Raw genomic sequence first — 22,295 nt, forward strand, 5'->3', positions numbered from 1 at the left:
TACAAGGTGCTGCCCAGGCCCTCTGAAGGTGTGTAATACAGTATATGCACAGTATTACCTTTCAAGTGCAGAATATTCTGAATTCTAAAAAACATTTGGTCCCTCAAGGATTTCAGATAAAAACATTTACTTATCTATCTCTTATACTAGGCTGAACTTTGGGGTCATTTCTCCTGTCTATTCTCTACACCTAAAACAGCATGTGGTATGTAGGTGTGTTTCTGTTGAACCAAAAAGGGGAGAAATATAAGATAATCAAGTCAATTTTACCACTTCCATTAGCAATAAAGTTCATATGTGGCTTCAATGGATTTTTGTTAACAAAACTCAGTCAAATTCTAAAGACAGGTTCTAGGTTTTTAAGGCTATCATATTTATTTGCTTTTAGGCCTCTAATCAAATTACACTAAAAAATAAGTTAAAAGACAAACCACTCTCCCTTATTGTATAACCTGTCAAGTACTTTCCAAATTCCATATTTCTAAGCAAATAAAAATAAGCAAAGATAAAAGGTACTTACAATTGCAGCAAGTTCAGCCGGGGTACTGTCATGTGTCAAAGCGAAAAAGATGGATGCCACCAAAAACACCAATCCTGTTCCCACAGTAATATAAAAATCCTATACATACACATAAAACATAAGGAATACAGCATGGTTAGGGTGGCTGAAAACAAATGTTTTAATTTTTAACTTTTAAAAAACTTCAGTGACTTTTTTTCTTGACTCAAACTTACATACTTCAACTTCTAACTTTTCAATAAGCCTGGTATTTGATAAATACCCTGTAAAGGAACAGTATGCACACTCTGGACAAGGCATATTCAGAGAGTACATCACAAGATAATGTTTTAATAAAAATAGTTCTCCATTATTACTTATTTGTGGAATCTAAAAAGTAAACAAATGAGTAACAAAGACCCACAGACACAGAGAATAAACTAGTGGTGACCAGTGGGGAAAGGGAAAGGGGAGGGGCAAGATAGGGGAAGGGGATTAAGAAGTACCAACTATCATGTATAAAATAAATAAGCAAGAAGGATATATTGTACAGCACAGGAAAATCTAGCCGTTATTTGGTAACGAACTTTAAATGGAGTATAATCTATAAAAATATTGAATTGCTACATTGTTCACCTGAAACTAATATAATATTGTAAAATCAATTATATTCTATTACAAATAAATAAAAATGAAATAAAATAAAAACAGTTCCCCCAAAGGTCATGCATGTGTGTGCTTATCTTTTTCTCTAGGATGTATTAATTTTTAAAAAATACTCATTTATTTATTTAGCTGCGCTGGGTCTTAGTTGCAGCACGTGGGAACTTCGTTGCTGCGTGCAGGATCTTTAGTTGCGGCATGTGGGATCTAGTTCCCTGACCAGGGATTGAACCCAGGTCCCCTGCATTGGGAACACGGAGTCTTAGCCACTGGACCACCAGGGAAGTCCCCTTTCTAGGACATATTAAGATCAAAGCCAAAGGATTTATTAAATCCCACATTACTTCCAGCAAAGAACAGCATTTTTCTTCCCTTTCAACATAATCCATGCTAGGATGGCCTCTCTGAGAGTACTTCAGTGCTTTTAAAGCACTTTGGAAAAGAGAGACTCAAAAGGATCACCCATCATTAACTAAAGACACTTAGGCTTTCTTGGAATAGCATGTTGTTTTCAATTGTGCCAAGTGGGTAATCCAACATGAGCTTGTATGATGAGATTATCTACTACATAAAAGCATCCACATCTCATCATAGTGTAGCTTACAGCAATGGAATTCTTCATCGTTTCCAAGTGTTCTCTCAGGAATCAACTCATGAGGCTCGCTCTCAAATGCCAAGTGAAAACAGAGCTTGACATACATACTTGATTCAGAGAAGAAACTGGAAAAATGATAGCCACTCCAAAGTGTTTCAAGTCTGATACTTTTTGAGTTTTCTTAAATGCAATCTCCACTAAACCTACTATCAGTAAAACTACCCAAAACAGAATTAACTATTTTGTTAGTTCACTTAACACTTATAAGAAATTTCAGAGATTTCCTCTTTGCTTCTAAAAGAGGTGTTTTTCTGCAGCACTTTCTCTTTTTTTTCTATTCCTTTGAAATGAATATTATTTAAATCTCTTACATACAAATATAAAACTCTATTTACTAATATTTGGAGTACACTCAAGGAGGTATTAAAACAAGACAATCATTTTGAGAGAGAACGATGCAGTATTCAATAAACATGGGTTCTAGAGCGAGACTACCTGAGTTCACATTCCAGTAATATTACTTCTTAGCTACATGATTGAATTAGGTACCTAATGTCTGTGTGCCTTTGTTTCTTCATCTGCAAAATGAGAGTAGTAACAATATCGTATTCATAGGTGATTCTATAGAGTTAATCCATGGAAAGTGCTCAGATCAGTGCCAGAAACACAATAAATGTTCCATAAACATTGGCTATTTTTATTCTTGATACAATGGGACCTGCAAGAGCATGGGATAGAAAAGATTCTCTTTCCAAAAAGATTACTGTTCCTCCCTAGACACTACCACCACCACACACTCAAAACATTTTCTCTAAAACAGAAAACTCCTTACATAAAGATTTTTTTAATTTAAGTATATTAATAAGCAGACAGTAAAAGTAATTTTTAAACCATTCAAACAAACATGACTTCCTTACGATGTTAGGTGAAAAGTAGAACATACATACTCTACAATTACAACTATGTTTAAAACTTTCTATAAGACCCAAAAGGCATACAGTAAAATATTTACAAAAGCTATTTTAGGATAAAATGACTAATTTTTCTTTTTTTCCTCAGTATTTTTTTGGTTTTTTTTTGCGGTACGCGGGCCTCTCACTGTTGTGGCCTCTCGCGTTGCGGAGCACAGGCTCCAGACAAGCAGGCTCAGCGGCCATGGCTCATGGGCCAAGCCGCTCAGTGGCATGTGGGATCTTCCCAGACTGGGGCATGAACCCGTGTCCCCTGCATCAGCAGGCGGACTCTCAACCACTGTGCCACCAGGGAAGCCCTCCTCAGTATTTTAAAATTAGTATTTACTCTAAAATAACTTTTTAAATGCTCAAGTTTGATGTAATAAGTGCTTTACATTTTGCTTGGTTTGACCATTATACTAAACTGGAAAATATTGTTTCTTGTCAAAAAGATCAATGTTCTTAAACACTACAGATGCAGCACTAAAAAACTATAAACATTTCTAAAAATATTTTTATGGAAAGTAGTGCTATTTGCTGTTGAGATAAGAAATGAAAAAAATATTTTCAATCTTTAATGTTTAAAATATAAATTTACACATTCAAGCTACAAATCAACCAGCTCAGATGCTAGTGAATTTTTCCCTTGTCCAAATCTTATCACATACTAATCTGTAAAAAGGACTTTTCAAAGATTAAAAATATAATTAACAAAAATTCTAAGATATTCTCTGCATCCTCTTCTTAATACGTATTTCATAAAACAAATGGGTTCTGTTGTCATTGCTATACAAAGACTCTTGTGGTGACGATATTTGCCACGATAGCATCTAAAGTTACTAGGGCAGTGGTTCTAGCAGCATTCTGCCTAGGCCACATGATAGACTGCGGAGTGTGAGAACTTTCCTGGGTTCAAATCTGTTTATTTTCACTCTCACTGTGTAACTTTGGACAAGTTACTTAACCACTCTCAACCTAAGTTTCTTCAACAGAAAAATGGAGCATTGAGGTGTGAAGATTCTAAATCACAGCACATAAAGTACCTGGCACACAGTAAACACTGACAGCAGCTATTATCGGGTAAGATAACGGGAACTGTCATATATTGGCCATACCAAGAACTGCACGTATGTGTTCATCAAAGGCTTAATGGATTTGATTCAGACTCTACCTGTTCTTCAAAGTTATTTTTTTAGCTGTTTGGTATCAACTTTTTGTTTTTTAATTTTTCAAACTTAAAAGAATCATTATATATATGTATTTTTTATTAAAGTACAGTTGATTTACAATATTGTGTTAGCTTCAGGTGTACAGCAAAGTGATTCAGTTATATTTTTTCAGATTATGTTCATTATAGGTTATTACAAGATATTGAATATTGTTCCCTGTGCTACACAGTAATTCCTTTTTGCTTATCTATTTTATGTATAGTAGTTTGTATCTGTTAATCCCACACCCCTAATTTGTCCCCTCCTCCCTTTCCTCTCCACTTTGGTAACCATAAGTTTGTTTTCTATGTCTGTTAAGTCTGTTTCTGTTTTGTATACAGATTCTTTTGTATTATTTTTAAGATTCCACATATAAGTGATATCATATAGTATTTGTCTTTCTGTGATTTACTTCACTAAGTTTAATATTCTCTAGGTCCAGTAACTAACATATTACTGCAAATGGCAATATTTCATGCTTAAAGAATTAAAAGAAGGGAATAGGAGCTCCAGTCAAGACAGCAGAGTAGAAGGATGTGGAACTCACATCCTCCCACAAATACACCAAAAATACCCCTACAAATGGAACAGTTCCCACAGAACACCTACTGAACACCAGCAGAAGACCTCAAACACCTGAAAGGACAGGAAAAATCTCCATGTGACCAGGTAGGACAAAAGGGAAAAAAAAAAAGGGAAAGCAGGACGGGATCTGCGGCCATGGGAGGGAGCTGGAAAAAGGAAAGGTTCCCACACCATGGGATGCCCCCTCACTGGCAGGGAGATCAACCAGGACAGAAAGGGAGCTTCAGAGGCACAGAGGAGAGTGCAACAACCGGTCTGTGGCAGGCAGAACAGAGACCTGCACAGACAGCCGTGCCACCGCCCTGCGCATCCCAGCCTGAGACGCACATCTGCTGGAAGGGGCTGGGTACTGAAACTCAGGGTTTAGAGGACAGAACAGCGAGAGGGCTGCTGTTGGCTGTGTGGAAACAGCCTGAAGGGGCTGGAATGTGGTGTGGTCACAACTGGGGATGTTTGCGGAAGAAGCCCAGGCCCGTCACAGAAGTGAAGCGCCATCGTTAAGTGGCGTATGAGGAGGCAATGGAGGCCGCCATAGCAGCCTCTTTCTCACGTGCCAGCCCCCACCTCGGCAGGCTCCAGGCGAGCGCACCCCAGCCACCGCCTTGGGGGCTCCTGCCTTGACAGGCTCCGGCGAACCAGCCACTGCCTCGGCGGGCTCCGGGAGCAAACGCCAGTGGGTTGCCCACACACAGAGGCAGAGCTGAAACCACAGCTGGACCCCAGCGGCCACGCGACTTAGGAGGTAGGGCTGAAATCTCTCCCTGCAGCTGTGCAAGCCGCAGACTTACACCTGCACTGCCAGCCGTGATTAAGTTCAGCACCTGCAGGACATCCGAGGGACAACGGGTCCTCCCATGGCTTGGACAGATCTGGCCTTAGCAGCTGTGGGCTTTGTGGGCACATGCATGTGGGGGCTGGGCTGGGCCAGGGTCTGAGCTGCCTCCATAGCCCCCACAGCGGGTCCAGGTGCACAACTACTATAGTCCTGGAACCTGACTTCAGTGGATCTGCGTTGGTGGCCTTGTGAAAACAAGGCCAGAGGGACACCAGGGCTGACTGATGGCATTCCCAAGGTTGAGACAGGGGCAAGGGCAGTGCCAGCAGCAGTGTACTTTGTAAGCCTGCACAACGGGTGACAGGTGAGCACACTCACATGTGAACAGCTCTAGCAGGGAAATAGTCAGTGGCTCCTCTCCCAATGGGAGCAAGCCAATCCCACCTACCTTGCACCATCACTCAGAAATGCATCTGGGGGCTTCTACTCCAACAACTAGGGAACAAACCCAGCCTCTGATAGAGCAGTGAAAACCACAGAGCAAGGAGGAGGCCCCACTCAATATCCAGTGCAGGTTCTGGTCACCACAACACCAGTCACACCTCCTAGCAAGGGGATAATAACAGCTAGCATACACCGAGGAAAGAGGTGGCAGGCATCCAAGCTAAAAACGGCCCTCACACCAAAGAATATCAAACCCACAAAGGCTGCACAGGAACACCCCCACATAAAAACAGCCCTCCAAACCACAGTAGATAATTGTCCTCAACTCATAAAGAGAAATACAAGTAAAATGAAAAAGCAGAGGAACCATTCCCAATTAAAAGATCAAGAGAATTCCCCTGAAAGAACAAACAACAAATCAGACCTCTTCAGTCTAATAGACATCAAGTTCAAAAAGGAGATAATGAAAACACTGAAGAAGTTAAGGAGTATTGATAGAAATGCAGATTACTATAAAAAGAAACTATAAAAAGGAACCAAGAAAAATTAGAGAACTCATTCACTGAGATGAAAGTTGAGCTAAAGGCAATGAATAGTAGAACGAATAATGCAGAAGAACACGTGACCTGGAAGACAGAATAATGGAAATCACCCAATCAGAACAGCAGACAGAAAGACAAATGAAAAGAAAAAATGAAAGCAACATAAGAGACCTGTGGGATAATACAAAGCATGCCAATCTATGCATAACTGGGATCCTAGAAGGAGAAGAAAGAGAAAAGGGAATTGAAGATGTGATGGCTGAAAACTTCCCAAACCTAAAGAAGATAACAGATATCCTGGTACAGGAAGCACAGAGAGTCCAAAACAAGATAAACCCAAACAGACCTACACCAAGACATATATCTCTACAGAAATGTTGCAGGCCAGGGACTTCCCTGGTGGTCCAATGGTAAAGAATCTACCTTCCAATGCAGGAGACACAGGTTCAATCCCTGGTCAGGGAACTAAGATCCCACATGCTGTGGGGCAACTAAGCCTATGCACCACAACTACTGAGTCCATGCACCTCAACAAGAGAGAGAAAACTCACAGACCACAACTAGAGAGAAGCCCATGCACTGCAACGAAGAGCCCACATGCTACAACAAAAGAAGATCCTGCATGCCGCAATGAAGATCCCACACGCCACAACGAAGACCCAATGTAGCCCCCCCGCCCCCCCCAAAAAAGGTGCTTATGGAAAAAAAACAAAGAAATGTTGCAGGCCAGAAGGGAGTGGCAAGATACATTCAAAGTCCTGAGAGGGAAAAATCTGCAACCTAGGATACTCTACCCAGCAAGATTATCATTTAGAATAGAAGGAGAGATAAAGAATTTCTCAGACAAGCAAAAACTAAAAGAATACAGCAATACCAAACCCATCCTAAGGGAAATATTGAAAGGTCTTCTCTAAATAGAAAAGAAAAATCTATAGAAAAGAGAAAATCCTAATCAGAAAGTAAATCACTTAAGTAAGCTCATATACAGATTTAAAAAAAGAAAATCAAAAATTTCTGTGGAAGTGATGATAACCACAATGAACAGCAAAAGGAAGAACATGAAGATGTAAAAGACATCAAAATCATCAAATGTGGGGGAGGACAGTAAGAAAATGTAATTTCCTAGAATATGTTCGAACCCATATGATTACCAGTCTAAAGCAAGTGGGAAGGGTTAATATACTTGAAAAACAGGGCAACCACAAATCAAAAACACACAATAGGTTCACAAACACCAAAAAGAAGAGAACATAAGCATAATACCAAAGAAAGTCTTCAAACCACAAAAGGAAAAACAAAAAGGGACAAAGAAGATATATAAAATCAACGGGAAAACGAGGTTTAAAATGTCAATAAATACGTATCTATCAATAATTACTTTAAATGTCAATGGACTAAATGCTCCAATCAAAAGACACAGAGTGGCAGACTGGATGAAACGAGCCTACATACACTATGCTGCCTACAAGAGACCAACTTCAGGGACTTCCCTGGTGGTGCAGTGGTTAAGAATCCACCTGCCAATGCAGGGGACCCGGGTTCGAGCCCTGGTCCAGGAAGATCCCAGATGCCGCGAAGCAACTAAGCCTGTGTGCCACAACTACTGAGCCTACACTCTAGAGCCTGCAAGCCACAACTACTGAGCCTGTGTGCTACAACAACTGAAGCCCACGTACCTAGAGCCTGTGCTCCACAACCAAAGAAGCCACTGCAATGAGAAGCCCACGCACCGCAACAAAGAGTAGCCCCTGCTTGCCGCAACTAGAGAAAGCCCATGCACAGCAATGAAGACCCAACACAGCCCCCCCCCCGCCAAAAATAATTAAAAAAACAAAAAAGACCCACTTTAGTACAAAGGCCACATAAAGATTTAGAGTGAGGAGTTGGAAAAAGATGTTTCATGCAAACGAAAACGACAAGTGGGGGTCGCAATACTCCTATCAGATAAAATAGACTTTAAAACAAAGGCTATAAAGAAAGATAAAGAACACTATATAACAGGGTCAACACAAGGAGAGGATATTACACTTGTCAACATGTATGTACCCAATATAGGAGCACCCAAATACATAAAACAAACACACACATAAATGGAGAAACTGACAGGAGTACAGTAATAGTAGATTTTAACACCCCACTCACATCAATGGACAGATCTTCTACACAGAAAATCAATAAAGGCAACAGAGATCCTAAGTGATACAACAGAACAGACGTAGTTGATATTTTCAGGACATTACACCTCCAAAAAGCAGAATACATATTCTTTTCAAGCGCACATGGAATATTCTCTAGGATTGACCACGTACTAGGGCACAAAACAAGCCTCAACAAATTTAAGGGTGTAGGAATTATTTCAAGCATCGTTTCTGACCACAACAGCATGAAACCAGAAATCAACAACAGAAAAAGAAACAAGAAAAAAACCAATTACATGGAGACTAAACAACATGCTCCTAAAATAACCAACGGGTCAATGGTGAAATCAAAGAAGAAATTTAAAAATACCTTGAGGCAAATGACAATGAAAACACAACCGTACAAAATCTATGGGGAAATTCCCTGGTGGTCCAGTGATTAGGACTCCATGCTCTCACTGCTGAGGGTCCGGGTTCAATCCCTGATCAGGGAAGTAAGATCCCACAAGTCATGTAGCGCAGCCAAAAAAGATAAACAAAATCTATGGGATGCAACAAAAGCAGTTCTTAGAAGGAAGTTCATAGTGACACAGGCCTTCTTTAAGAAACAAGAAAAATCTCAAGTAAATTAACCCACCACCTAAAATAATCAGAAAAAGAAGAACGAACAAAACCTAAAGTCAGCAGAAGAAAGGAGACAATAATGATTAGAGAGGAAATAAATAAAATAGAGATTAAAAAAATAGAAAAAAAAATCAATAAAACCAAGAGTTGGTTCTTTGAAAGGGTAAACAGAATTGATAAGCCTCTGGCCAGGTGCACCAAGAAGAAAAGAGACAAGACCCAAATAAGCAAAATAAGAAATGAAAGGGGAAAAATCACAACTGATACTGCAGAAATACAAAAGAAAATGTAAGAGAATACTATGAACAATTATATGCCAACATATTTGACAATCTAGAAGAAATGGACAACTTTCTAGAAACATACAGCTCACCAAAATTGAATCAAGAAGAAATAATTTGAACAGACCAATCACCAGAAGTGAAACAGAATCTATAGTAAAAAAAAAAAAACAAAAAAAAAACCCAAAAAAACTCCCTACAGGGACTTCCCTGGCTGTCCAGTGGTTAAGACTCCATGCTTCCAAAGCAAGCGGCAAGAGCTTGATCCCTGGTCAGGGAACTAAGATCCCATATGCTGCATGGTGTGATCATAAAAAAGAAACCAAAACTCCCTACAAACAGAAGTCCAGGACCAGATGACTTCACAGGCAAATTCTACCAAACATACAAAGAAGAACTTCTACCAATTCTTCTCAAACTCTTCCAAAAGACTGAAGACGAGGGAACACTCGCAAAGACATTCTATGGAGACACCATCACTCTGATACCAAAATCAAACAAAGATACCACCAAGAAAGAAAATTACAGGCCAATATCTTTGATAAATATAGAGTCAAAAATTATCAACAAAATATTAGCAAACTGAATCCAACAACACATAAAAAAGATCATACACCATGACCAAGTGGGATTCATCCCAAGTTCACAAGGATGGTTCAACATACGCATATCAATGTAATACACATTAACAAAAGTCAAAAACCACATGGTTGGGCTTCCCTGGAGGCACAGTGGTTAAGAATCCGCCTGCCAACGCAGGGGACATGGGTTCAAGCCCTGGTCCAGGAAGATCCCACATGCCACAGGGCAACTAAGCCCATGTGACACAACTACTGGGCCTGTGCTCTAGAGCCCATGAGCCACAACTACTGAGCCCTCATGCTACAACTACCGAAGCCCATGCGCCTAGAGCATGTGCTCCACAACAAGAGAAGCCACCACAATGAGAAGCCTGTGCACCACAACTAAGAGTAACCCCCACTCACTGCAACTAGAGAAAGCCTGCATGCAGTAGGCTTTATAATATAGCCAAAGATAAATAAAATAAATCAATTTAAAAAAAGAGAAAAAATAACATGATCATCTCAATAGATGAGAAAAAGCATTTGACAAAATTCAACATACATTCATGATAAAAACTCTTACCAAAGTGGATATACAGGAACATATCTCATCATAATGAAAGCTGTTTATGACAAACCCACAGCCAATATAATACCCAACAGTGAAAAGCTGAGTGTCTTCCTGCTAACATCTGGAATAAGGATGCCCATTCTCACCACTTCTATTCAACACAGTATTGGGAAGTCCTAGCCACAGCAATCAGACAAGAAAAAGAAATAAAATGTATCCAAATTAGAAGGAAAGAGGTAAAATTTTCACTATATGTAGATGACATGATACTAAACATAGAAAACCCTAAGGACTCCACACAAAAACCACTAGATCTAATACATGAATTCAGCAAAGTAGCAGGATACAAGGTTAGTATTTAGAAAACAGTTGCATTTCTTTACACTAACAATGAAATATCAGACAGGGAATGTAAAAAAACAATACCTTTTAAAATAGCACCACTACCAACAACAACAACAAAAAACCCCTAGGAATAAACCTGACTAAGGAAGTGACACACTTACATGCTGAGAACTATAAAACATTAATAAAGGAAATTAAAGAGGATTCAAGGAAATGGAAAGATATCCCATGCTCTTGGATTGGGAGAATACTGTTAAAATGGCCATGCTACCCAAAGCAATCTACAGATTTAATGCAATCGCTATAAAATTATCCATGACAAAAGAATCCGCCTGCCAACGCAGGGGACATGGGTTCAAGCCCTGGTCCAGGAAGATCCCACATGCCACAGGGCAACTAAGCCCATGTGACACAACTACTGGGCCTGTGCTCTAGAGCCCATGAGCCACAACTACTGAGCCCTCATGCTACAACTACCGAAGCCCATGCGCCTAGAGCATGTGCTCCACAACAAGAGAAGCCACCACAATGAGAAGCCTGTGCACCACAACTAAGAGTAACCCCCACTCACTGCAACTAGAGAAAGCCTGCATGCAGTAGGCTTTATAATATAGCCAAAGATAAATAAAATAAATCAATTTAAAAAAAGAGAAAAAATAACATGATCATCTCAATAGATGAGAAAAAGCATTTGACAAAATTCAACATACATTCATGATAAAAACTCTTACCAAAGTGGATATACAGGAACATATCTCATCATAATGAAAGCTGTTTATGACAAACCCACAGCCAATATAATACCCAACAGTGAAAAGCTGAGTGTCTTCCTGCTAACATCTGGAATAAGGATGCCCATTCTCACCACTTCTATTCAACACAGTATTGGGAAGTCCTAGCCACAGCAATCAGACAAGAAAAAGAAATAAAATGTATCCAAATTAGAAGGAAAGAGGTAAAATTTTCACTATATGTAGATGACATGATACTAAACATAGAAAACCCTAAGGACTCCACACAAAAACCACTAGATCTAATACATGAATTCAGCAAAGTAGCAGGATACAAGGTTAGTATTTAGAAAACAGTTGCATTTCTTTACACTAACAATGAAATATCAGACAGGGAATGTAAAAAAACAATACCTTTTAAAATAGCACCACTACCAACAACAACAACAAAAAACCCCTAGGAATAAACCTGACTAAGGAAGTGACACACTTACATGCTGAGAACTATAAAACATTAATAAAGGAAATTAAAGAGGATTCAAGGAAATGGAAAGATATCCCATGCTCTTGGATTGGGAGAATACTGTTAAAATGGCCATGCTACCCAAAGCAATCTACAGATTTAATGCAATCGCTATAAAATTATCCATGACATTTTTCACAGAACTAGGACAAATAATCCTAAAATTTATATGGAACCATAAAAGACCCAGAATTGCCAAAGCAATCCTTAGGAAAAAGAATAAAGCAGAAGGTATAATTCTCCTAGACGTCAGACAATACTACAAAGCTACAATAATCAAAACAGCATGGTTGGGCTTCCCTGGTGGTGCAGTGGTTAAGAGTCCGCCTGCCAATGCAGGGGACACAGGTTCAAGCCCTGGTCTGGGAAGATCCCATATGCCACGGAGCAACTAAGCCTGTGGGCCACAACTACTGAGCCTGTGCTCTAGAGCCCATGAGCCACAACTACTGAGTCCATGTGCCACAACTATTGAAGCCCACGTGCCTAGAGCCCGTGCTCCGCAACGAGAAGCCACCACAATGAAGAGTAGCTCCCGCTTGCAGCAACCAGAGAAAGCCTGCGCACAGCAATTAAGACCCAACAGAGCCATAAATAAATAAATAAATAAATTTTTAAAAAAATTAAAAAAACACCATGGTTTTGGCCCAAAAACATGTGGATCAATGGAACAGAGTGGAGAGCCCAGAAATAAACCCAAACACCTATGGACAATTAATCTTCAACAAAGGAGGCAAGAATATACAATGGGGAAAAGACACTCTCTTTAGCAAGTGGTATTGGAAAAGTTGGACAGCCACATGCAAATCAATGAAGTTAGAACACACCATCACACCATACACAAAAATAAATTCAAAATGGCTTAGACTTAAATATGAGACATGACACCATAAAACTCCTTGAACATAGACAAAACATTCTCTGACATAAGTCATACCAATCATACCAGTCACCCAAGGCAATAGAAATAAAAGCAAAAATAAACACATGGGACCTAATCAAACTTATAAGCTTTTGTAAAGCAAAGGAAACCATAAACAAAACGAAAAGACTATACCTATGGACTGGGAGAGAATATTTGCAAATGACGCGACTGACAAGGGCTTAATTTCCAAAATATACAAACAGCTCAAACAACTCAATAACAAAAAAAGCCCAATTAAAAAATGGTCAGAAGACCTAAATAGACATTTCTGCAAAGAAGATATACAGATGGCCAATAGGCACAAGAAAACATGCTCATCATGCTCATCATCAAACTACAATGAGGTACACCACCTCACAGTGGTCAAAATATCCATCATTAAAAAGTCTAAAAATAATAAATGTTGGAGTAGGTATGAAAAAAAGGGAACCCTTACACTGCTGGTGGGAATGTAAATTGGTATAGCCACTATACCAGTAACAGTATGGAGGCTCCTCAAAAAACTAAAAATAGAGTCACCATATGATCCAGCAATTCCACTCCTGGGAATATACCCAGACAAAACTGTAATTCAAAAATATACATGCACCCCAATATTCACAGCAGCACTATTTCCAATAGCCAAGACATGGAAACTACCTAAATGTCCATCAACAAATGACTGGATAAAGAAAATGTGGTGTATATATATATATATATATATATATATATGTGTGTGTGTGTGTATGTGTGTGTGTGTGTGTGTATACACACACACAAATACATACACACAATGGAATATTACTCAGCCATAAAAAAATGAAATCACACCATTTGCAGCAACATAGTATGATGATCTCTAGGTCCATCTAAGTGAAGTAGGTTAGACAGAGAAAGACAAATACCATATGATATCACTTATATGTGGAATCTAAAATACAACACAAATGAACTTATTTACTAAACAAACAGACTCGTGGACTTAGAGAACAGACTTGTGGTTGCCAAAGGGGAGGGAGGGTGGGAAAGGGAAGGATTGAGAGTTTGGGACTAGCGGATGCAAACTAGTATATACAGGATGGATAAACAACAAGGCCCTACTGTGTAGCACAGGGAACTATACTCAATATCTGTGATAAACCATAGTGAAAAAGGATATATATATGTATAACTGAATCACTGCTGTACAGCAGAAATTAACACAACACTGTAAATTAACTATATTTCAATAAAATTTTTTAAATGCAAAAAAATAAATAAGTGAAAGGCGGCAACAGATTCTTATGATACAAACCTTAAGAGGTACAAAAGAGTATACAGAAAAAAGTAAATCTTAGGTGTATGATCAATATAGGACACAGCACTTGGTTCTCATTAATTTAAAACAATAAAATCTTACTGCTTTGTATTTATCCAGTTCTCTATTTTTGTTGCATTGGGTCTTTGTTGCTGCACACGGCCTTTCTCTAGTTGCAGCAAGCAGGGGCTACTCTTCACTGTGGTGCAGAGGCTTCTCATTGCAGTGGCTTCTCTTGTTGTGGAGGATGGGCTCTAGACGTGCGGGCTTTGTAGTTGTGGCTCATGGGCTCTAGAGCACAGAGCTCAGTAGTTGTGGCGCGTGGGCTTAGTTGCTTCGCGGCATGTGGGAATCTTGCCAGACCAGGGATTGAACCCGTGTTCCCTACACTGGTAGGCGGATTGTTTTTGTTTTTTATTTTTTTAACATCTTTATTGGAGTATAATTGCTTTACAATGAACCCCTAGGTTCTTCATGACCATCTTTTTTTCTTTAGATTCCATATACATGTGTTAGCATACGGTATTTGTTTTTCTCTTTCTGACTGACTTCACTCTGTATGACACATGCTAGGTCCATCCACCTCACTACAAATAACTCAATTTCATTTCTTTTTATGGCTGAGTAATATTCCATTGTATATATGTGTCACATCTTCTTTATCCATTCATCTGTTGATGGACACTTAGGTTGCTTCCATGTCCTGGCTATTGTAAATAGAGCTGCAGTGAACATTGGGGTACATGACTCTTTTTGAATTATGGTTTTCTCAGGGTATATGCCCAGTAGTCGGATCTGCTGGGTCGTACGGTAGTTCTATTTGTAGTTTTTTAAGGAACCTCCATAGTGTTCTCCATAGTGGCTGTATCAATTTACATACCCACCAACAATGCAAAGGGGTTCCCTTTTCTCCACACCCTCTCCAGGATTTACTGCTTGTAGATTTTTTTGATGATGGCCATTCAGACTGGTGTGAGGTGACACCTCATTGTAGTTTTGATTTGCATTTCTCTAATGGTTAGTGATGTTCAGCATACTTTCATGTGTTTGTTGGCAATCTGTATATCTTCTTAGGAGAAATGTCTATTTAGGTCTTCTGCCCATTTTTGGATTGGGTTGTTTTCTTGATATTGAGCTGCATGAAGTGCTTGTAAATTTTGGAGATTAATTCTTTGTCAGTTGCTACATTTGCAAGTATTTTGTCCCATTCTGAGGGCTGTCTTTTCATCTTGTTTATGGTTTCCTTTGCTGTGCATAAGCTTTTAAGTTTCATTAGGTCCCATTTGTTTATTTTTGTTTTTATTTCCATTTCTCTAGGAGGTGGGTCAAAAACGATCTTGCTGTGATTTATGTCAAGGAGTGTTTTTTCTGTTTTCCTCTAGGAGTTTTATAGTTTCCAGTCTTACATTTAGGTCTTTAATCCTTTTTGAGTTTATTTTTGTGTATGGTGTTAGGGAGTGTTCTAATTTCATTCTTTTAAATATACTGTCTTGATTACTGTAGCCTTATAGTATAGCCTGAAGGCAGGGAGCCTGATTCCTCTACCTCCATTTTTCTTTCTGAAGATTGCTTTGCCTACTCAGGGTCTCTTGTGTTGCCATACAAATTGTGAAATTTTCTGTTCTACTTCTGTGAAAAATGCCATTGGTAGTTTGATAGGGATTCCACTGAATCTGTAGATTGCTTGGGGTAGTATAGTCATTTCCACAAAGTTGATTCCTCCAATCCAAGAACACGGTATATCTCTCCATCTGTTTGTATCACCTTTAATTTCTTTCATCAGTGTCTTATAGTTTTCTGCATACAGGTCTTTTGTCTCCTTAGGTAGGTTTATTCCTAGGTATTTTATTCTTTTTGTTGCAATGGTAAATGGGAGTGTTTCCTTAATTTCTCTTTCTGATCTTTCGTTCTTAATGTATAGGAATGCAAGAGATTTCTGTGCATTAATTTTGTATCCTGCTACTTTACCAAATTCATTGATTAGCTCTAGCAGTTTTCTGGTAGATACTTTAGGATTCTCTATGGATAGCATCATGTCATCTGCAAAGAGTGACAGCTTTACTTCTTTTCCGATTTGAATTCCTTTTATTTCTTTTTCTTCTCTGACTGCCGTGGCTAAAACTTCCAAAACTATGTTGAATAATAGTGGTGAGGGGCTTCCCTGGTCGCGCAGTGGTTAAGAATCTGCCTGCCAACGCAGGGGACACGGGTTCGAGCCCTGGTCCAGGAAGATCCCATGTGCCGTGGAGCTATTAAGCCTGTGAGCCCGTGCGCCACAACTACTGAGCCTGCGCTCTAGAGCCTGTGAGCCACAACTACTGAGCCCGCGAGCCACAACTACTAAAACCCACATGCCTAAAGCCCATGCTCTGCAACAAAAGAAGCCACCGCAATGAGAAGCCTACACACTGCAACGAAGAGTAGACCCTACTTGCCGCAATTAGAGAAAGCCCGCGTGCAAGAACAAAGACCTAATTCAGCCACAAATAAATAAATTTTTTAAAATAAATAAATAAATAATAGTGGTGAGAGTGCACAACCTTGTCTTGTTCCTGATCTTAGTGGAAATGGTTTCCGTTGTTCACCGTTGAGAATGATGCTGGCCGTGGCTTTGTCATATATGGCCTTTATTATGTAGAGGTAAGTTCCCTCTATGCCTACTTCTGGAGAGTTTTTATCATAAATGGGGGTTGAATTTTGTCAAAAGATTTTTCTGCATCTATTGAGATGATAATATGATGGTTCTCCTTTAATTTGGTAACATGGTGTATCACACTGATTTGTTTGCATATATTGAAGAATCCTTGCGTTCCCACTTGATCATGGTGTATGATCCTTTCAATGTGCTGTTGGATTCTGTTTCCTAGTATTTTGTTGAGGAGTTTTGCATCTACGTTAATGAGTGATGTTGGCCTGTAGTTTTCTTTCTTTGTGACATCCTTGTCTGGTTTTGGTATCAGGGTGATGGTGGCCTCGTAGAATAAGTTTGGGAGTGTTCCTCCCTCTGCTATATTTTGGAAGAGTGTGAGAAGGATAGGTGTTAGCTTTTCTCTAAATGTTGGACAGAATTCGCCTGTGAAGCCATCTGGTCCTGGGATTTTGTTTGTTGGAAGATTTTTAATCACAGTTTCAATTTCAGTGTTTGTGACTGGTCTGTTTGTATTTTCTATTTCTTCCAGGTTCAGTCTCGGAAGGTTGTGCTTTTCTAAGAATTTGTCCATTTCTTCCAGGTTGTCTGTATTGGCATATAGTTGCTTCTCTATTGATCCTTTGTATTTCTGCAGTGTCAGTTGTTACTTCTCCTTTTTCATTTCTAATTCTGTTGATTTGAGTCTTCTCCCTTTTTTTCTTGATGAGTCTGGCTAATGGTTCATCAATTTTGTTTATCTTCTCAAAGAAACAGCTTTTAGTTTTATTGATCTTTGCTATCATTTCCTTCATTTCTTTTTCATTTATTTCTGATCTGATCTTTATGATTTCTTTCCTTCTGCTACTTTGGGGCTCTTTTGTTCTTCTTTCTCTAATTGCTTTAGGTGTAAGGTTAGGTTGTTTGAGATGTTTCTTGTTTCTTGAGGTAGGATTGTATTGCTATAAAGTTCCCTCTTAGAACTGCTTTTGTTGCATCCCATAGGTTTTGGGTTGTCATGTTTTCATTGTCATTTGTTTCTAGGTATTTTTTGATTTCCTCTTTGATTTCTTCAGTGATATCTTGGTTATTAAGTAGTGTATTGCTTAGCCTCCATGTGCTTGTATTTTTTACAGAGTTTTTCCTGTAATTGATATCTAATATAGCATTGTGGTCGGAAAAGATACTTGATATGATTTCAATTTTCTTAAATTTATCGAGGCTTGATTGGTGACCCAAGATATGATCTATCCTGGAAAATGTTCCATGTGCACTTGAGAGAAATGTGTATTCTGTTGTTTTTGGATGGAATGTCCTATAAATGTCAATAAAGTCCATCTTAATGTATCATTTAAAGCTTGTGTTTCCTTATTTATTTTCATTTTGGATGATCTGTCCATTGGTGAAAGTGGGGTGTTAAAGTCCCCTACTATGATTGTATTACTGTCGATTTCTCCTTTTATGGCTGTTAGCATTTGCCTTATGTTTTGAGGTGCTCCTCTGTTGGGTGTATAAATATTTACAATTGTTATATCTTCTTGGATTGATCCCTTGGTGTCCTTCTTTGTCTCCTGTAATAGTCTATTTTAAAGTCTATTTTGTCTGATATGAGAATTGCTACCCCAGCTTTCTTTTGATTTCCATTTGCATGATGTATCTTTTTCCATCCCCTCACTTTCAGTCTGTATGTGTCCCAAGGTCTGAAGTGGGTCTCTTGTAGACAGCATATAGATGGGTCTTGTTTATGTATGCATTCAGCCAGTCTATGTCTTTTCATGGGAGCATTTAATCCTTTACATTTAAGGTAGTTATCAATATGTATGTTCCTATTACCATTTTCTTAATTGTTTAGGGTTTGTTATTGTAGGTCTTTTCCTTCTCTTGTGTTTCCTGCCTAGAGAAGTTCCTTTAGAATTTGTTGTAAAGCTGGTTTAGTAGTGCTGAATTCTCTTAGCTTTCGCTTCTCTGTAAAGGTTTTAATTTCTCTGTCTAATCTGAGTGAGATCCTTGCTGGGTAGACTAATCTTGGTTGTAGGTTTTTCCCTTTCATCACTTTAAATATGTCCTGCCATTCCCTTCTGGCTTGCAGAGTTTCTGCCGGAAGATCAGCTGTATTATTTCTGATCTGATCTTTATGATTTCTTTCCTTCTGCTACTTTGGGGCTCTTTTGTTCTTCTTTCTCTAATTGCTTTAGGTGTAAGGTTAGGTTGTTTGAGATGTTTCTTGTTTCTTGAGGTAGGATTGTATTGCTATAAAGTTCCCTCTTAGAACTGCTTTTGTTGCATCCCATAGGTTTTGGGTTGTCATGTTTTCATTGTCATTTGTTTCTAGGTATTTTTTGATTTCCTCTTTGATTTCTTCAGTGATATCTTGGTTATTAAGTAGTGTATTGCTTAGCCTCCATGTGCTTGTATTTTTTACAGAGTTTTTCCTGTAATTGATATCTAATATAGCATTGTGGTCGGAAAAGATACTTGATATGATTTCAATTTTCTTAAATTTATCGAGGCTTGATTGGTGACCCAAGATATGATCTATCCTGGAAAATGTTCCATGAGCACTTGAGAAAAATGTGTATTCTGTTGTTTTTGGATGGAATGTCCTATAAATGTCAATAAAGTCCATCTTAATGTATCATTTAAAGCTTGTGTTTCCTTATTTATTTTCATTTTGGATGATCTGTCCATTGGTGAAAGTGGGGTGTTAAAGTCCCCTACTATGATTGTATTACTGTCGATTTCTCCTTTTATGGCTGTTAGCATTTGCCTTATGTTTTGAGGTGCTCCTCTGTTGGGTGTATAAATATTTACAATTGTTATATCTTCTTGGATTGATCCCTTGGTGTCCTTCTTTGTCTCCTGTAATAGTCTATTTTAAAGTCTATTTTGTCTGATATGAGAATTGCTACCCCAGCTTTCTTTTGATTTCCATTTGCATGATGTATCTTTTTCCATCCCCTCACTTTCAGTCTGTATGTGTCCCAAGGTCTGAAGTGGGTCTCTTGTAGACAGCATATAGATGGGTCTTGTTTATGTATGCATTCAGCCAGTCTATGTCTTTTCATGGGAGCATTTAATCCTTTACATTTAAGGTAGTTATCAATATGTATGTTCCTATTACCATTTTCTTAATTGTTTAGGGTTTGTTATTGTAGGTCTTTTCCTTCTCTTGTGTTTCCTGCCTAGAGAAGTTCCTTTAGAATTTGTTGTAAAGCTGGTTTAGTAGTGCTGAATTCTCTTAGCTTTCGCTTCTCTGTAAAGGTTTTAATTTCTCTGTCTAATCTGAGTGAGATCCTTGCTGGGTAGACTAATCTTGGTTGTAGGTTTTTCCCTTTCATCACTTTAAATATGTCCTGCCATTCCCTTCTGGCTTGCAGAGTTTCTGCCGGAAGATCAGCTGTTAACCTTATGGGGATTCCCTTGTATGTTGTTTTTCCCTCGCTGCTTTTAGTATTTTTTCTGTGTATTTAATTTTTGATAGTTTGATTAATATGTGTCTTGGCATGTTTCTCCTTGAATTTATCCTGTATGGGACTCTCTATGCTTCCTGGACTTTATTAACTATTTCCTTTCCCTTATTAGGGAAGTTTTGAACTATAATCTCTTCAAATATTTCCTCAGTCCCTTTGTTTTTCTCTTCCTCTTCTGGGACCCCTATAATTCCAATGTTGGTGTGTTTACTGTTATCTCGTAGGTCTCTAAGACTGTCCTCAATTCTTTTCATTCTTTTTTCTTTATTCTGCTCTGCAGTAGTTATTTCCAATAATTTATCTTCCAGGTCACTTATCTGTTCTTCTGTCTCAGTCATTCTACTATGGATTCCTTCTAGAGAAGTTTTAATTTCATTTTTTGTGTTGTTCATCATTGTTTGTTTGCTCTTTAGTTGTTCTAGGTCCTTGTTAAACGTTTCTTATATTTTCTCCATTCTAGTTCCAAGATTTTGGATCATCTTCACTATCATTACTCTGAATTCTTTTTCAGGTAGACTGCCTATTTCCTCTTCAATTGTTTGGTCTGGTGGGTTTTTACCTTGCTCCTTCATCTGCTGTGTGTTTCTCTGTCTTATCATTTTGCCTAACTTACTGTGTTTGGGGTCTCCTTTTTGGAGGCTGCAGTACATAGTTCCCGTTGTTTTTGGTGTCTGCCTCCAGTGGCTAAGGTTGGTTCAGTGGGTTGTGTAGGCCTCCTGGTGGAGGGGACTAGTGCCTGTGTTCTGGTGGATGAGGCTGGATCTTGTCTTTCTGGTGGGCAGGACCGCGTCCGGTGGTGTGTTTGGGGGTGTCTGTGACCTTATTATGATTTTAGGCAGCCTCTCTGCTAATGGGTGGGGTTGTGTTCCTGTCTTGCTAGTTGTTTGACATAGGGTGTCCAGCACTGTAGGTTGCTGGTTGTTGAGTGGAGCTGGGTCTTAGCGTTGAGATGGAGATATGTGTGAGAGCTTTTGTCGTTTGATATTACGTGGATCGGGAGGTCTCTGGTGGACCAATGTCCTGAAGTTGGCTCTGCCACCTCAGAGGAACAGGCCTGACACCCAGCCTGAGCACCAAGACCCTGTCAGCCACACGGCTCCATCTGTTATTCCTCTCTTTTTTCTGTTTTTTTTTCTCAAGAAAAAAACCTCTTCCTCCTGTTTTCTGTTTATCTCCTGTCTTCTTTGTCCATTTTTTCTTGATTGATCTCCCTTTCACTTTCACCCTGTAGCTCTCTCTGGGCTTCTATTTCTACAGCAACAATGGGACTCTGGATGGTGTGGCCACTTTTTTTGCCAATTGGCCGAGGAGAAGTGTTTGTAGGCGGATTGTTAACCACTGTGCCACCAGGAAAGTCCCTCTTTTTAATAGTTAAAATTTACCTTAATTTTTATCTCTTCCCTCAAAGCTGTGAATTCTTTCATAAAGCAACCCTGATAGTTACAATTCCTCATAAACCACTCCTGATAACTTGAATGCTACTGAAGAAGTAAACTGCTCAATTCTTTCTTCCTTAAATGCAGTAACTATATAAATTATCTCATCTGTTATCTCAAAAATCCATATTATACTCAAATAAAAACAGAGGGTCAGCAGACTAAGTCTTTAGAAAGTTATACATCTCTAATTTTGTGAGTATAAAATTCTCACACAGACTTTTATTAAAAGGGAAATTTTTGCACAATGAATTTAACCAATACCTTCTAAATTCACTTATAGAGAACTTTCTTTCATAAAATAAAATCAAAACAAAATAGGTAGAATTACATGCTCTTTTGTTTAAAGGTTTTAGAAATATCAATATATCACATTAGTTCATTACTCCATCTCTTACGTCCGGCATAACACCTGGCCTACAATAGGCACACAGTGAATAACTGTAGAACCAGTGAGTGACAGTCTGAAATGTGAGAAATCAAAAGTGACAAAATCCTAGTTTTTACAAAATACCTCATGTG

At 38.8% G+C, this 22,295-nt stretch overlaps 1 protein-coding gene across 1 annotated transcript in view; it reads right to left on the reverse strand.

Moving 5' to 3' along the window:
• The window catches only part of CMTM6 (CKLF like MARVEL transmembrane domain containing 6), a 49,300-nt gene that overhangs the window by 4,959 nt on the left and 22,046 nt on the right, over positions 1-22,295 (reverse strand). The window contains exon 3 of the mRNA XM_024743467.1: positions 521-619. Coding sequence (XP_024599235.1) covers positions 521-619 — 99 coding nt within the window. The remainder of the gene's footprint in view (positions 1-520; positions 620-22,295) is intronic.

The sequence above is a fragment of the Neophocaena asiaeorientalis genome, unplaced genomic scaffold (assembly GCF_003031525.2).
Source record: "Neophocaena asiaeorientalis asiaeorientalis breed wild unplaced genomic scaffold, Neophocaena_asiaeorientalis_V1.1 scaffold332, whole genome shotgun sequence".
Lineage (NCBI taxonomy): Eukaryota > Metazoa > Chordata > Mammalia > Artiodactyla > Phocoenidae > Neophocaena > Neophocaena asiaeorientalis.